This window comes from Gossypium arboreum, chromosome 4, assembly GCF_025698485.1.
Source record: "Gossypium arboreum isolate Shixiya-1 chromosome 4, ASM2569848v2, whole genome shotgun sequence".
NCBI lineage: Eukaryota > Viridiplantae > Streptophyta > Magnoliopsida > Malvales > Malvaceae > Gossypium > Gossypium arboreum.
Window position 1 is genome coordinate 2,151,136 of NC_069073.1, and position 17,878 is coordinate 2,169,013.

The window sequence follows — 17,878 nt, forward strand, 5'->3', positions numbered from 1 at the left end:
AACTATACTAGCACACACAATGCATCATCGAATAAACCGAAGCAACTATATTTTAACCCAACACGAAACGTGATCGAGAAATAAACTAGAATGGAAAAAAAGAATGTGACAAATAATCCAAATTAATATCTAAAAATGAAATCATCTAACGAAATAAAATAGAAATGGAACCAAATGAATGAATTTAATGGCTTAGTTTGGGAAGTCGAGATTCTATCTAAATTCCCTTGATTTAAAATAAGAATGTGAAAGTAACCTAAAGTGTGATTAGTTTTAAGAGAGGGGATGAAGGTGATATTGTTTTGGTGGAGGGAAGATTTTGGTCCCGCGTGCATCCCCGTAGGATTTTGCGCCTTATCATGTAATCTTTTTGTAAATATTTAAATTATGCAATTTCCTCTTCTTCTTCTTTTTTTTCTTTATAAATCAATTTGCTCCGATTCGAATCCGATTTATAATTCAGTTGATTATATAAAATAGTAAATAATAATAATAAATTTATTTTAAGTATAAATACATATCTAAATAACCGTAAATATCAAACTATTACAACGAAATAAAATTTAAGCATTACAAGACGATAAAATTAAAATTGATACAATCAAAATTAAAATTAACAAATTAAATTTACTATGCTAAACCCATATATGGTGGAACTTCAAGATCCACACTTATAATTACACTTATTATGTTAGCTTGTTATTTACACATAATATTCACAAAAAATCACGTTATTTTAGTTAATAAATTTAGCAATTGTTGTTTAAATATGAACTGAATTTAAAAAGCATAAGGATTAAAAATGATTAAATTAAAGAATATGAGCTAAATTTATAACTTAAGCATACTACATAACTAATAGCATATTTTAAATTAATGAATTTAACTGCTATACTAAATTTGTAACTTAAGCATAGTATAGGGACTCATAGCAAAATTTGACCTTTTAGGTACAATATAATGAAATTTTAATTGGTTTCAAATTATATTAAAGTATTGTAAAATTAAATTCTAATTAAATTATATTTGACTTCAAATAAAATTAAATATTTTATACTTATATTCAATTCAATTCAATTATATATTTATCTTAATATGAATTCATTAATTTTTATTTAAAATTAATTAATTATAAATTTTAATAGAAAATGAATTAAAATATAAAAATTTGAATTTGAATTTAAAAATTAATCTCAAATTTAATATATATAATTGAATTAAAAGTAGCATAAAATTATGAAAAATAAAACAAAAAGTAAAAGAGAGGAAAAATGAAAATATCATTATAATTTCCTGACACTTTTTTAAAATAAACTTACATTTGATAATTGAGAAAGAAATAATTTATAGATATGCTAATATTAGAATCTAATGTAATTTATAATTTAATATTTATAAATAAATTTAAATAGTTTTATAAATAATTAAATTTTTATTATTTTAAATTAAAATTACTGAATAAAAATAAAAATAAACTAAATAAAATATAAGTGATTAATAGAGGATAAGTTCATTTTTTATTTAAAATTCAGTTAGTAAATAAATTAATATATTTTTCATTAAAACTTAAAAAATTAGGTAAATTTTTATATCATATTCAAATATAAATTATAAAACATATAAATGTCTCAAATAACACATAATATATTTACGGTAAAATTATAATTTTTATTCATGAATTTAGTCTTTTACTTTAATTTGGCCAAATCACTAACATCATTAAATATACTAAATTACGGCACTTGAGTAGAAAAAAATGTAACAAATTTATTTATAAAAATATGTTAAAAAATGAGTTTTCAATTAAAATGATAAAGCTAAAATGTTAAAAAAACATGTTGTCTTATGTTTTAATCCATTACGAGTGAATTTTATATAAAAATATAAAAGATGTAAACACATTTATGGTAATATTTTTGCTTTTGAAAAATAACGAATTTTTGGTAATTTTACAATTAAATTAGAATTTAATTAATGTGTAGCATCAACTCAATCGAACATTTAAATAATATATGTAATTAGTCTCTGATAAAAGTAGTCTAAATCACAATGATTTCATTTTTAAATAATATATGAAATTTTAAATTTTGTATTCTTTAAATAATATAACTATCCATAGCTCTTACTTAACCCATAAATAGTAAGATAATATACTTCAGTGCATTCAAACTCATATCCTCGTGCATTAGCAACATGCCTATACCAATCGAGCTAAGACTAAATCGATTTAAATTTTACATAAGTCAATTAACAAAAATTTTAACAAATTACTACTTTTTTTTATTAGGAAAATGCATTATCATTAAACCAAATACCCAAAGAAAATAAACAAAACCAAGCGAATAACCTTACCCCATACACTCGCTTTTACTCCCCTTGTCGATATTAGAAACACTAGAAACAAAACCAACATTTAACAAATTATGAAGAAAAGATGGGCAAGAATCTCAATAAATGCCAGATACATAGGATAAAGCGGCCTTAGCAAAAGTATGAGTTGCTTTATTAGCACTCCGACCAACGGAAGGAAAAACGTTGGCAAAGAGATTTTCAACCACAAACAATCGCCCACCAAAAGACCAAATTCCTTTATGTTTAGTGATGATTGATTAAGAGCCATAGTGACGTCCTAACAGTCGGATTCATGAATGACAAAATCCTGTTGCAGTGAACGGAGCCAAGAAAGGGCCTCCCTCACCGCTATTATCTCAGTCAATCAGGACTCTTGACACACCCATGTAAAAGCCCAACATACCTTTGATAAAATCACCATTCGAGCCACGGAGAACAGCCCCATATCCACACGCGTCGTGCGTCGGGAATACAGCCCCATCGACATTACACTTAACCCAACAACTCCATCCTTTACTTGCTTTAGAAGCAAACTTGGTGTTATGTCTCCAGCAAGGCTACAAGAGTTAGCAGAACTTCAACAAACCAGATAAATGTTACGAGGCTCCACAGAAGCCAAACAAGCTGGGTGAATGTTATAAGGGTTAGCAGAAGCTAAACCAGTTGGGTGAATGTTAGTGATTGATGAGTGATTGTAATCAAATAGTTAGCTAAAGGTTATAGTTAAGAAGTATGCTGCTGTATTTGATTCAAGAATCAGTTAGCTGTTATTTTTCAATTCACTCTTCATCTTTGTGTATAAATATGACTCATCCCCATTGCTGAGGTTTTAGAGTCTTTTGAATAAAATACTAAAATATTTTCATGCTAATTTCTTTATCTTTTCAGTTCTTCTTTGTCTCTTTTAAGTTTTTGTTTTCTTCTTTGTTTGTTGCATACTGGTTCGCGAGGTGAAGGGGGAAGAGGGGAGAAAAGGGAGAGAAAGAGATAAGAAAAGAAAGAAAAGGCGAGGAAAGGAAAAAAAGAGAATATTTTGTCCATTCTATATTATTTTTGTATAGTTTGTGATAATAATTCAACTTTAATCTAAATTTTTACTTAAAATATATTTAAATTAATTTTATAATTATTCAATTTAAAAAGTTTATTTTATTGTTAAATGGTGTATTTAAAATAATTAATCTGTAATTGAAATTAGGGTCAATTTTAGGATTCAGTATTCAATTAATAAATTTTTTAAAAAAATAAACACTATTTTTATATTATTTTTAAATATTTTATTTAAAGGGTTTGATTCACAATTTTTATATAATTATAAAATTATAATTAATAATATAAAATATAGTAATATTATTACTATAATCTAAAATAGGAATTTAAAAAACTAATATTGATTTTAATATTTTATTTTAAAAGTTATTAAATAAAAAATAAAAAAATTGAGAGGGTGTTGTTTGATGTTCTAAGTCAAAAGTTGGAATTGAAAATAAGGATTAAAAGGCATCTTTCCATAAAAATTAAAAAAAAGGAATAAAATGTAATTAGTATATAAAACACACACAGTCCAAATACTGGAAGTTATAAAGCACAAAAGAATATATAAAGATGGTTTTGGCTTTAAACTTGGAATTTCTTTTGAATTTCTTTTTAGAAAATGCCACATTCCTTTTCACTAACTATTTCACCTAAAAGCTGAAAAAAAATATTAACCTAACCCAAATTACACCTCATCATGGTCAATCTAGATCAGGTCTGAAAGTTTGTCTAAAAAAGGTTTGGACAAAAATATAGGTTTGAAATATAGATTTGGATAAAACATAATGCCCATTTTATAAATAGGTTAGGCTTTGGACATAATTTTCTTAGCTTGAGCTTGGCTTAGCCTGAATCACATGCTGATATTTTTTTTGTATTTTCAATTTATTGAGAAACATTTATTTTAATATTTTTAGTGTGTTTGATATATTATATATTTTTTTAATTACAGTCAAGGAGGGTCGAGCTCGTGTTTAGCATTTTTACTATGAGCTAGGCTTGACCAAATTTTTAAGCTTATTTTTTTAGTTGAGCCGAGCCTGAACCTAGAAAATAGGCCTAAAATATTATATGGGTCCGATCGATGATTATGTCTAACCAAACTTTAGAGAAGCCCGTATTCAAAAGTTCATTCTTTTAGATGATTAATAATTAAATCTTACGTTGGGTGAATAAAAAAATGACAAAAAATAATGTCTTAGCTCAATTCCCATGGGTATTATTACCAATGCATAAAGACATGGGTTTGAGTGCGCTAAAGCACATTATCCCTCTATTTATGGGTTAGGGGGATATGGGTAGTTCTAATAATTATGTCAAAAAGAAAATATATTATTAGAACTTATAATGAGATTGTTAAAAAAAATCAAAACAAAGATAACGATTTGGACAACTCAAACTTCTCACTCCCAAAATTGAAGAAATCGTAGCGCTAGTTGCAAAATTGAAATTAGAACTAAAAAGGAGAGAGGACTTTATCATATCAACACACTATCTAGAACAAATAGCGTACTCCGAAATTATATCCCATATTACCATGGCCTTTGTGGATGACCCTCTGTGCAGACCAAGAAAAGATACGGGCTCAAAGGATCACTTTAACATAGCCCACGTAAGGGTGTAATACAACTATATATCACCTTAACATAGCCCACGTAAGGGTGTAATACAACTATATTACGACACATTGGCACTATTCAAGAATATGAGATTACTCAATGACTAAAAGATTGAAAATCCAAACATTATAATCTCATTTCAAAATATAACATTATAGACCATAATATAAAATTCGACGAATGAAATGCGTTAAATGCGTAACTTACAAAAATAAAACGTTTTAGACCCTGTTACAGTTTAACAGAAAGAAAAGGGTTTCTTCATGCATGTTTTCAAATTAACTTAAATATTTTGAACAAGTTTAATATCATACACTCCAATGAATGATCATAAACACCCTTAAATAGTTCAACCTAATTTGAAGCCAATTACACAGGAAAAAAATATTGTTTCGTGTATTCATCCCGTTAAGGAAAATAGTAAAAAAGAACACTTTAAAATTGTCAAATCATCATCAAAGAAATTGCAATAAAATAGATTTATTAGTTCAGAAAATGTCAAAAAATAAAAAAATAAATTCAGTCCTCAGCAAATTAACACCCAAGTAAAATGAAGATTAATCAATCAAGTTCATCCGATTAACGATGATTAAGTTTGACCATTAATTTTGTTGAGGTGGTTTATCTTGATAAACTAATTGAATGACGACATGTGACGGCCACGTGTACATCATGTAAACTTGACAAAATGCCACATCAAAAAATATTTTTAAAATATAAAAATACTAAAAAAGAATAAATAATTATTTAAAAAATCACATCCAAAATAAATCTAGACAAGCAACTGTCTTGAACAAATGGTTATCTAGATTCATTTAAATCTGAATAACCACTTGTCCAAATTCTTCATGCATTTAGTTCCTTAAATAATTACTAAGAATTACAAAAAAAAAAGAAAAAAGAAAAAAAGGAGAAGTTATAAATAAAAACTGTGGAAGATTATTGATAATTATAATAAACCTGGACAATTAGTTGTTCAGTTGCATTTGAACCCTGAATAATTTCAATGGTTTTAATATTTTTAAATATTTTTTATTTTTAATATATTTTATAATTTTTATGATTCTTATAGTTTTTAAAGAATTTACTATTTTTATAATTTTTCTATAATTTTATAAATAATTATTTATAAAATCACATTTAAGATGAATCTGGACAAATAATTGTCTAAGTTCAAATAAATCTGGACACGACTATGTCCAAATTCATCCTAGATTTTTTAAAATTATTTATTTATTAGGATTTTTATTTTTTTAAAAATATTAACATGATGTACATGTAGCTATCATGTATAGCCATTCGATTGTTCTGTTATTAGCAAAATTCAATGGTCAAATTTGGTCAATGTTAACGAAGAGACTTGATTAATTAATTTATTATCTTTAAAATCTCAATTGGATATTAAATTTAGTTGAGGGCTTAATTTTTTTTTTGTCTTTTTTTCACTTTTTCCTATAGAAATATCATCACGAGATAAAAGAAAAACTTGTGGAGGTTTGAAGTTAGGATCTATTATTATTGGAAGTCACCCCTTAAAAGATAATTCTATAAACTAACTAAACTAAATTCCAACCTCATCCTTTCTTAACCATAGTGGGATTTCTTTCTAGCTTTACCAAGCAATTCCAAGAGTTATAAGGCGGTTTATATTAAAGGAATTGTGAGTTACAAGTTAGGTCATAAATTTGAGATGTATTCGAGAAATTGAATTTAGAGAAACAAATATATTATTAAAGGAATTTATTCGAGTCTCGAGAAAGAGGTATAATGTAAGATTAATAAGAACATCAATCTATGTAAAACAGCACATGCATGGATTGAAAATAAAAAATGCAAGTAGGTGGGTAGAAATATGGATAGATTAGAAAAGTAAAAGCATAAATGATAGTCTATTCTCATTGCAGCCCACCAGTTACAAGACCTTAAGTAAAGTAGATGACCATGACACTAAATATTTACAATACCATAGGCATAAAAGGAGAATCCCATCCCCTTACGAATCAAGATGCTATTGCATTATACTATTATTGACAATATGGGGTGGACATCGAATGATCATTTCGATACCATTATACACATCGTCAATATATGTAGAAAAACACCTTCAATCGCAGCAACCAGGGCATCGAATCAAGCCGTTTTCGTTGCATTCGAAGCATCGCTTAAGCGACCCTTCGTCGTCATCGAACACCTTTCGACTCCCACTGCAATTCCCACAAGGCACAAACCTGACATCCCCACAAGCATTGCAAGCAAACCCAGGTTGTCTCCTTGGAAAATCATCGAGAATCTTAGCCAATTCACCCATTTCAAACATGCTTTTGATCACATCAGCACCACCAATATACTTCCCCTTTATGAAAACCTGAGGCAATGTCACATTTTTCACTTTCAATATGTTTTGCAACTCTTTCTTATAAGCAGCATCCATGGAGATATCTCTTTCATCAACCCAAAGCCTGAACCCTCTAAATATCATCTTAACAGCATAACAATCCTCAAAAGTCCTTCGAATCCCTCGTAAACTCGTTAAATAAACAACAATTCGATCTTCAGTTCCGGGTAATCTTATGGTAGGATTAATAAAGCCGGAACCAATTGATTTTGTCGGTCTCAAAACAGGCTTAGGACAAGATTCTTTAGGACTGGGTGAGGTGGGTGAAGATGATGCAGGTTTAGATTCGAATAAACTCCTAAGCTTTTTAACTTTACCTTTGACACTATCGATTGAATTGTGGAATTTGGAAAGCGGAGCAGCTCGATTGTGAGACAACGGAGGTGGATTCTTGAAGAAAAGATGAACTTTAGATTCCGCCATTGAGGCGTGCATTGTAAATGAACGATTTAAGAACCCAGATGAGGGTGACGATGATTTCGTCTTGTTCTTCCCTGATTCCGCCATCAACCCAAATCTCACAAAAAGAAAAAACTCAAATCAGAAACTTTTTTTGCTTTGACGATGAATAAAGATTGAAGATTTTCTAAATCTACAAATTGGGGTTTAATGGATTGTTTTGTTCCTTCTTCTGTTCTGCCTTCCAAAGACAAATCCTTGAGAAAGAAATGGAGGGAAATAACCTCAATCCAAGATTTTCGCTTTTTAACTGCTTTTATATTTTAATTTTATTTAATTAAATTATTTTATACAAATTAAAAAGTTTACAGATTTGAAATTATTTGTATAATTTATTTATTTTCATTTTTTTTGTGTTGGAATAATTTTCACCCTATGATTTTTAAACCAAAATTTGTTTTTTCACAATAAATAGAAAAAAAGTTTTAAAAGGGTTTACAGTTAAACCAAAATTTGTTAATCATGTTTTATTAAATACAAAAAACTAAATAAAAGATTAAAAATTTTAATAAATTACTCTCTAAAAAGTCCGAAAAAGTTTAAGGCTTCACAGAAAAATTGAACTCATTTAAAATATATGTTGGGTTTGGCTTTAAACATTCAAGGTCCAAGTTCGATTCATTTTTAAGTTTACAATACTGTATAAAATAAACTATTAAAATAGTTATTTTTATTTATCTCAGGTTATATTTTAATAATTTATATTTGAAATATTACTTTTTAGTCATTTACATTATCGAGAATTGGTCAATGGACCGGTTCGAAAAGTGACTTTGAACTGATTAGACTGAAAAATGGTATGAACTTGTTAAAAAGACCGGTTGAACCGATTAAAAATCGATTGGATCAACAGTTGAACTGAATTTTTTATTATTATTTTTATTAATAGAATCAATGGTTTGACCAACTTGACCATCTATCTTATTTTAAAAACATTTGTTAAAATTAGAATTATTTGAAAGAAAAACAAAATTTGTAAGTTGAAATCCTTTTAAGCACCAAGAAAAACAAAAAAAAAAATATAAAATGAAAGCTTGTATTTTGTATTTTTATAATTTATAATTTTTTCTATTTAGGATCAAGTTAAAATAATGTGTAAATATTGAGGGTTATTTTTAAAAAGAAATTATGATTAAATTAACATAAAAGTTGAGACCTACAATTGTTATTATGCCAATGAAGAACAGGCACGTCTTCTCTCCATCACAAAGTTAATGGAAGGCAATGGAATGGGACAAAAAAGGATAAATGGGATTAGTTGAATGATCATGCTGCAATTTACCTTAAATTAGGGTAAATTATACTACAAGTCACTTAACTATTTCCTATTTTCTGTTTTGGTCACTCAATTATCATTTTTTAATTTGATCACCCAACTATTGTCCCTTTTATTTTTTGGTCACCCAATTATCAATTCTTCTAATTTAGTCATCCAACTAATCAAGATTGTTTTTTTAGTCCATTTCCAATAAGTGGCATTAAACATGGCAGTTAAAAAATTAGTATAATGACAAATTTATCTCTTAATTTTTACATATCATATTGATTTAGTTATAATTTTAAAAAATTAACTCTCAAAATTTACAAATAATTTTTTTTGAGAGAATTGAAAATAGCAGTATTGATGCGAGAAGGAGCCATACGAGGTGTAAGGGGAACCACATCCATTCCAATGAAAAGCTTGAGTTCAGGGTCGGATTGTAGATTATCTAGGAACAACAACCATAACCCAATTTTTAGTAATGCAAGAAAGTTACAATTCCACCATTGTATAGAATTATCATATGCATATATATACACAGAATACTGCTACTGCTAAAAGAAAGAAAGAAAGAAAGAAAGAAAGAGACCGCAGAAGCATGAGCATCAGCTCCAAGAGTACATTCGACAAAAGAGGAGAGAGATTTTGATCACCTTCCCATCAGAGAGAATATTGATTAGTTGAGTAACGAAAATAAAAAAATTAATAGTCAGAGTGAGCAAATTAAAAAAAATTGATAGTTGAATGATAAAAAATATTAATAATTGGATGTAATTTATCCTAAAAATTATAAATATAAATACAAATAGGTAGTTGAAAGAGAAATGGAAGTGGTGGAGAAAAGTGGAAAGTGAGTGGACTGATAAAAATTGGTAGTTGAAAGAGAAAGGAAAGTGCTTGAGAGGGAGGTGATATGAAAAATTATATTTACGTTGTAATTTAATATTATTAACTGTCTAAAGTAAGTTTTTTTTTTTTGAATTTACCCAAAATAACAAAAATGGACTGGAATAGGAGAAATGGGAGTTTTGGATGAGATTTTAAAATAGCAAAAACGAAAGACATCAGAAATTTTACGAGTCTATGGAAAGTCTAAACCACCTTACTGCCCTTTGGTAAAATCTATGAATCAACCAAACGGGTGACACTTTCCACCATTTTTTGGTTTTATTGAATCCATTGGTCGGAGGGGGGAAAGTCGTTGCAGTGGCAGCCATGAGTCTTGTTGTTTCAGCTGGGGTCCATCCCTTCTATTTACAAGCAGGTAAAGGGTTTTCTATATCCAAACCCAAGGGCTACAAAATCTGTCCTCGAGCTGCTTTGGTCGAAGCTACACCCAGAGTCAACGGTTCGCCATCGTCCACCTCTATACAGGTTTTAGCAACTGACCGAGCCGAGGAACTAAAGGCGGAGGCTCGAGCCTTGGCTCGTGCTGCCGATGCCTCCGTTTACAGCCCTCTATTGCTTGCCAAAAAGTATGGGTCTCGTCCCGTCAAGGTGATAATATACTTGTCATTTTCTTCATAAATTCGTTATAAATGAATGGAATTTAGTAGGGTTTTTTTTTTGTTAATGAGGAATGGAAATTGCTATGATTTAGGCAGTGAAAAGGACTTTGGAAATCTTGGTAGCACTGGGTACTTTTGCTTTGAAACTGTTTTTGGACCAAAAGAATGGAACCTTAGATCAAAACAAGAGGAAACGAGCAGCTGAATTGAGGACTATCTTCACCAGACTAGGCCCGACTTTCATAAAATTGGGTCAGGGTTTATCCACCAGACCTGACCTTTGCCCTCCGGAGTATCTCGAGGAGCTGGCTCAGCTGCAGGTATTCCTGTATTTTATGGTGTCGTAATTGATGTTTTTATATTTGTATAAATGTTGATATGTTAATGATATGGGCATTTCAAGACCCTCATGCTCATACTATTTTGTTCTGTTGTGTTTATATCCTATAATTTCGTTGTATTTGATATTTTGAGATCTACTTGCTTGGAGGTTTTCTCCTTGAATAAATTTTACTAAGTTATTTTGACATGTTCCTAGGATGCTTTGCCCACATTTCCTGATGCAGATGCATTCTCATGCATCGAAACAGAGTTGGGGATGCCACTGGAGTCCATTTTCTCCTCCATATCCCCTACTCCTATTGCAGCTGCCAGTTTAGGTCAAGTGTACAAAGCTCGACTTAAGTATTCAGGTAAAACCGTTGCTGTCAAGGTACAACGACCTGGTATTGAAGAAGCCATTGGACTCGATTTTTATCTCATAAGAGGTCTAGGATTTTTCATCAATAAGTATGTTGACATCATCACCACCGATGCTGTTGCTCTCATCGATGAATTTGCCAGTCGAGTTTATCAAGAGCTCAACTATGTGCAGGTTAGTGTTTTTGGTCACCAATTGGTTCCCCTTTTTGTCTTCAAGAGTAGAAACGTCCTAAAAAATCCATCAACTTGCTTTTCTTTTACGCTATGTTCGGGAAGATTAATTTGAGAGATTAGATTTAGATGTAATTTGCTATATAAATTCTGAGAATATAATGCATATGCTAGGTAGGTATTAGTTAAGAAGCAATATACTTAAAAAGTTTCAAAACCTTTGTGAAAACGTTATCTTTTCTGAATTTGTATAAAAAAAAAAGACAAAAAGAAGTGCAATTTCTTATTCTCGGTACCGTTTTTTGGGGTATGAGTGTTAATTTGACAGGTGCCTGCAGGAGGGACAAAATGCCAGGAAATTCAAGATGTTGTATGCTGACAAGGAGGATATCCTTGTTCCCGATATCTTTTGGAATTATACCAGTGGCAAAGTATTGACAATGGAGTGGGTTGATGGAGTGAAACTGAATGAACAGGCCGCAATTGAAAGGCAAGGTTTGAAGCTTTTGGATTTAGTGACCACTGGTATCCAGTGCAGCCTCAGGCAACTACTGGAGTATGGATACTTTCATGCGGATCCTCATCCTGGTAATCTTTTGGCAACACCTGAAGGAAAACTTGCTTTTCTAGATTTTGGAATGATGAGTGAGACCCCGGAGGAAGCAAGATTTGCCATAATTGGTCATGTTGTTCACATGGTCAATCGAGATTATGAAGCTATGGCCCGTGATTACTATGCTCTGGATTTCTTGTCAGCTGATGTAGATGTTTCCCCAATTGTGCCGGCACTTCGGGACTTCTTTGATGATGCTCTTAGCTACACTGTTAGCGAACTAAACTTCAAGACCCTAGTTGATGGTTTGGGTTCTGTTTTATACCAATACCCATTTAACGGTGAGCTGATTCTTTCCATATACTTTTGAGCCCTGTCCTTAAGTTTGGTTAGTGTATGCTTCTATAATGGATTGTTTTATTTAGAGTATACTGCTCCGACTCTTTATTTATTTAGTAACCGTGTTCGAACATAGGCATTGGAATATAATCCTCCAAAGATCCTCCAAAAACATGGAAAACTTAAACATATCCATGTTGCACACAATACTGGTACTCGACACTCACCCCAAAATCTGAGTAAAGTAGATTGTAGTCAGTGGGAGTTCTGGTTCTATGATTTCTTTCTAACCTATTAACTTTTCTTTAGAAATATTTTACCACTATCATCATTTTATATCCTGAAATTCCAATGTCTCAAGGAACAATTTTTTTTTAACATACCTCTGAAGACTGCGGAGGGAGTGGATGATATATATATTTATGCAGTCTAATGTTTCGGTTTTTAATTTGCTTGCAGTACCTCCCTATTATGCACTGATATTGCGGTCCCTTACTGTGCTAGAAGGGTTGGCCCTCTATGCCGATCCGAATTTTAAGGTGCTGGCTGCCTCATACCCATACTTTGCTAAAAGGCTTCTCACAGATCCAAATCCATATTTGAGAGATGCTCTCATAGAGTTGCTTTTCAAGGATGGGAGGTTTAGGTACGAACAATGATTAATACATCTGAAGAATTGAGTGGAAGAATTTTTTTTTTTAAAATTTATTTTCTGTATATTCAGTAGTATATTACACCATAGTACTTATAGGGAAAGACTATACAAAAGAATAGAAACTAAATCTTAAACTTAAGGGGTTTGTCTCCTATATTAAAGGGATCCTAATCTCAAGGGATATTAATTACCTAAAGTTAAAGATTACCAAAGATTTCTTCTAAGCTAGCATTATTTAAATCATTTGATCCCTATTTATTTGAATCTCTGGCTCAATAAGCTTTTCAAGAGAGTTGGAATCTTCCACCAAGAATTTTGAGTCTTCATTATAAGTATCCCCCTGAAGATGAGATCTAAAGAAAAGCTGGAATTCAAAGAAGGTAGCATCCATTGAAACAATCATTCTTTTTGTTTGTGGATCATAACACTTATATCCCTTTTGTGTTGGTGCATATCCTACAAAAACACATTTTCGAGCTCTAGGATCTAGCTTCCCACGGTTTTTATTTTGAATATGAACAAAGGCACTACACCCAAAGACCCTCAAAGGTAAATTACTTGTTATCCTAAACACGGGGTATGATTCTAGTAAAACACTTAAAGGAGTCCTAAAAGTCAAAGTTCGCGTAGGAGTCCTGTTTATAAGAAAGAGCCTCTCCCCAGAGGTACTTTGGTACATTAGAAGTAACAAGTAATGCCATAGTAACCTCTAAATGTGCTTATTTTTTTATCTCAGCTATCTCATTTTGCTGGGGAGTGTCGGGACATGTGCTTTCGTGGATGATAGCCTTTTCATTGAAATAATCTCGTAATATTTCATTGGAATACTCTCTACCATTATCACTTCGAAAAATCTGAATTTTTTCTTGAAATTGTGTCTCATCCATTTTATAAAAGATTCTAAACACTTCTTTCACCTCAGTTTTTTATCCTTAGTAGATAAACCCAACTAACTTGAGTGTGATCATCAACAAAACTCACAAGCCATTTTTTTCCAAACGAGATTGATGTGCTAGATGGTCCCAAACATGGCTATGAATCATTAAGAAAGGTTTTGATGCTTGGTAGGGCCTAGATGGAAAAGAAGAGCGATGGTGCTTAGATAATTCAGAAAACTCACATTTGAAAGAAGATGGATTTTTACTCAAAAATAAACTTGGAATCAAATGTTTTAAAGAATAAAAATTTGGATGTCCTAACCTATAGTGCCATGTGATAACATTATTGAAAATCAAACTATTGTTCAAACAAAGACTTGAAACTTATTGTTCAGATTTGGTTCCATCTTCTAGGAAATAAAAACCTCTGTTTTCTCTAGCACTGCCTATCATCTTCCCTGAAATTATGTCCTCAACTTGCAATAAGATGAGTTAGATATAACATGACAATTTAAAGTGCTTATGATCTTGCTGATAGACAAGATTACAAGAAAGTTTTGGAACATGAAGAACATCATATAAAATTAAGGAAGGGGAAAGTTTAATAGTTCCTATTCTGGCAACTACCGAAAATGAACCATCAGCAATGTGAATCTTTTTGTTTCCTGCACAAGGTGTGTAAGTTGAAAAAATTGGGTGCAACTTGTCATGTGATCAGTTGCACGAGAATCAATGATCCAAGAGCAATCAGGCTTATATTCACTGAGAAAAACTGAAGCAATGTTACCTAATTGAGCAACAGAGCCAGAGGGAGTTGGTTGGTTTGGAGGATTTACAACTTGAAATTGCGGAGATTGGAGAAGTCTATAGAGGTGTTCTAACTGCTCCTTCGTAAAGGGAGGTGTCTCCTGAGTAGATTGTTGCTCTTGTTCTGCACCTGCTGCTTGGAAGGCTTGTCAGTGATTGGAGTGGATCTGTTTTCAGCTTTTTTCTCCCTCAAATTTGGTGGTTTTCCATGGATTTTCCAGCAGGTTTCCCGTGTATGCCACGGTTTTTTACAATGGTGACACCATGGCCTTTTTTTCCTTATCATTTTCAGTTATTTCTCATTGTTGCTAGAGCAGAACTTTTTATGGAAGATTTGTGATCAAGGTCTGTTTTAACATGACTTCTCTCCTAGATTCTTCTCTTCTAATTTCAGAGAAGCCTTCTCTAATAGAAGGTAACGGCTTTTTTCCAAGGATTCTAGCTCTCACTTCATCAAAATCCCGATTTAACCCAGCTAAAAAGGGATAGGCTATCATCTTCTTTTTTCATGAATCTTACACTATCTGAAGAACAATCCCATTCATCATTATAATAATAGTCTAACTCTTGCCATAGTTACACCATTTCATTATAATATTCTATACCTTTCCTTGTCTAGCCCTGCATAACTTGGTTTTTGATTCAAATATTTGAGAAAAATTTTCAACGTCTGAATAGGTTTCTCTCATAGCTTCCCATACATCTTTTACAGTAGGAAGAAAAAGATAAGGTTTACCCATTGAAAGTTCCATGGAGTTAATAAGCCAAGCAATGATCCTAGAATTCTCGGACTGCCATATGCCTAGCTGTTTGTCATCTTCTGGTTTCTTCATATCCCCTGTCAAATACCCAAGCTTCCCCCTTCCATCAATGGCCAGCTTCACGGATTGCGCCCACTCCAGGTAGTTTTTTCCGTTTAGCTTATGAAGGGTCAGCTGCAATGAATGATCAGATGAATCTCCCCAAGACCCATGGTGCTCTCTGTTGTTGCTGCTGGTCTGCTACTTTCTGATATGACCGATTCAGCCTGAAACAGTGGGAAATTTTATTCTAGCTCTGATGCCATGACGAATTGAGTGGAAGAAAAAAAAATTATTTTCTGTATAATCAGCAGTATATTACACCATACCACCTTAGTACTTATAGGAAAAGATTATACAAAAGAATAGAAACTAAAATCCTAAACTTAAGGGGTTTGTCTCTTAAATTAAAGGGATCCTAATCTCAAGGGATATAATTACCTAAAGTAAAAGATTACAAAAGACTTCTTCTAATCTCTACAACATCCTCTTTTTCTTTGTGTATTCAGTTGTTGAAGTCTGTGGACCTGAATACGTGATTTCTGTTTGTGACAGGTGGAATAGACTAGAAAACCTTCTCGTTCAAGGAAGCAAGGACCGAGATTTCTCAGCAAAAGATGCTTTGCAACCTGTTTTAAAGCTACTACTGGGACCAGATGGCGAAGAGCTTAGGACTTTGGTCATTAAAGAAGCTGTTCGTGTTACTGAAGCGGTTACTCTATGCACATTTGTTGATACATACAACTCCGTACCTTCTTTTATGCGTAGTCTAATATTCAATGGAAATGGAGCGCTGGCGATGAGCACTGCTGAATTGCAAAGCATGATGGAGCTCCGGGACCAAGTCTTTCGAATCTGGGGGCTTCTTCGGTCGTCAGAAAACTTTGATCCAGCACTTTTGCAGCCTATTTTACAAGTAAGTAAACTTTATTCGTGTTGTAGTTTAGTCACTAAAGTAGAAAGAGACATACTAAGACACAGACACAGAAGCCATAATTGATGCAGCAGTGTTGAACAACTGTTAGAATTTCTTTTTTCATTGATCTTAATGTCTATGTCAGTTCTTTTTGCCAAGATATTTTGGATGGTTGATATATATTGAGCTCTAGAATTAATAGTTAATATATGGTCTAAAATTGCTTAAGTTTTTATTCTACTTTATTTTTCTTGATGAAATAAAATTGCATAAGTTGGCAACCCAGTAAAATGAATGGTCTTTACCATGGACCATGTTTCATGGTTCCAGCTTTGGGAGATATATATTTTGAGCTTTATTACCTAGGCTTAGGTGTGAGTTCGAGTATCTGTCTGACAGGGTAAGTTTAGTTTCATCTAAATTTTCAATGTATTCAGAGGGTTCTTAAAGGGTCTTTTCCTTGTATCCATGTCCAAATATGCAACAAACATGGGTATTTCAAGAATAATGAAGAGTCAAAGAAACATAGATTTTGAGAACTTATACAATTACTATGTGAATCGAGTGGTATAGCTGTTGTGTGGGTTCAGGTACGAATTAATGGTTTAGCAGTTGATGCCCTAATGGCTATGGAAAATCCTGAATTTGCAGAACTACTTTTTAGCACCAGAGACCCTGCAATTGAATGAGGAACTAACTCCGGGCTGTTTTCATTTAGCCCCAAACTATTTCTTTACGCTATTAGAATTATATTCTATGGTTCTGGCTAATGACGTGTTCTTGAGCAGATCCTTCAACAACCCGAGGCACGCAGTCTAGGTGGTCGTGTAGTTGGTGGGATCACTCAGCGTCTGGCAGCTCGCTTACTACAACAAGTTCTTCAAATGCCAATGGCTCCTACTTCAAGTTTATCAGCATTGGACACTCGGTGAGCAAACCTGAAAATAGACAACCATTCTTTTTTTCTCCTGTTAGTTATTCAACTAAAAGGAATTACATTAGAGAGCTTATAGCAAAAAGAATACCCCTTTGGGGAGTGTATAATCTCATCGGTAACCTATTAGTTAGGTTATGATCTTTTGCAGAATATTTCTATTTAATCAATTTACATAAAAGAATCCAAATATTTGACTCATTGATAGATGCATTTATCATCCAAGCTGGGTTTAATTACCCTATTCTCTAGAATAAAGTAAAAAAAAAACATGAAAGTACTTTCAAAATGGAACCATGAAATTGAGGATATTCATAAACCATGTTACCTTAAGAATAGGTGTTCGATATGGATATGTTTCCGAGATGGGTGTGCCTTTATTTTTTTTCATGTACATTTTCAAATATGTGCCAAAATAAAGAGTCATAGCCTACAGCAATTCAAGTTTCCATTGTGTTAGATAAGGAATTTGTATGCATGATACAGCAACGAAC

The 17,878-nt window shown here is 31.9% G+C and overlaps 2 protein-coding genes across 2 annotated transcripts; one reads left to right on the forward strand and one right to left on the reverse strand.

Annotated features, from left to right (window-relative positions):
• Positions 1 to 6,876: 6,876 nt before the first annotated feature.
• On the reverse strand, positions 6,877 to 8,141 carry LOC108459929 (uncharacterized protein At5g39865-like). Its single transcript, XM_017759326.2, has one exon. The coding sequence runs from the start codon at positions 7,906 to 7,908 to the stop codon at positions 7,111 to 7,113; it is 798 nt and encodes a 265-aa protein (XP_017614815.1). The 5' UTR covers positions 7,909 to 8,141; the 3' UTR covers positions 6,877 to 7,110.
• A 1,765-nt stretch (positions 8,142 to 9,906) lies between these two features.
• Positions 9,907 to 17,585, forward strand: LOC108460782 (protein ACTIVITY OF BC1 COMPLEX KINASE 3, chloroplastic-like). The gene is made up of 7 exons (XM_017760428.2): positions 9,907 to 10,618; positions 10,722 to 10,949; positions 11,168 to 11,503; positions 11,841 to 12,396; positions 12,854 to 13,040; positions 16,090 to 16,450; positions 17,239 to 17,585. The coding sequence occupies exons 1-7, from the start codon at positions 10,337 to 10,339 to the stop codon at positions 17,380 to 17,382; spliced, it is 2,094 nt and encodes a 697-aa protein (XP_017615917.1). The 5' UTR covers positions 9,907 to 10,336; the 3' UTR covers positions 17,383 to 17,585.
• The last annotated feature ends 293 nt before the right edge of the window (positions 17,586 to 17,878 follow it).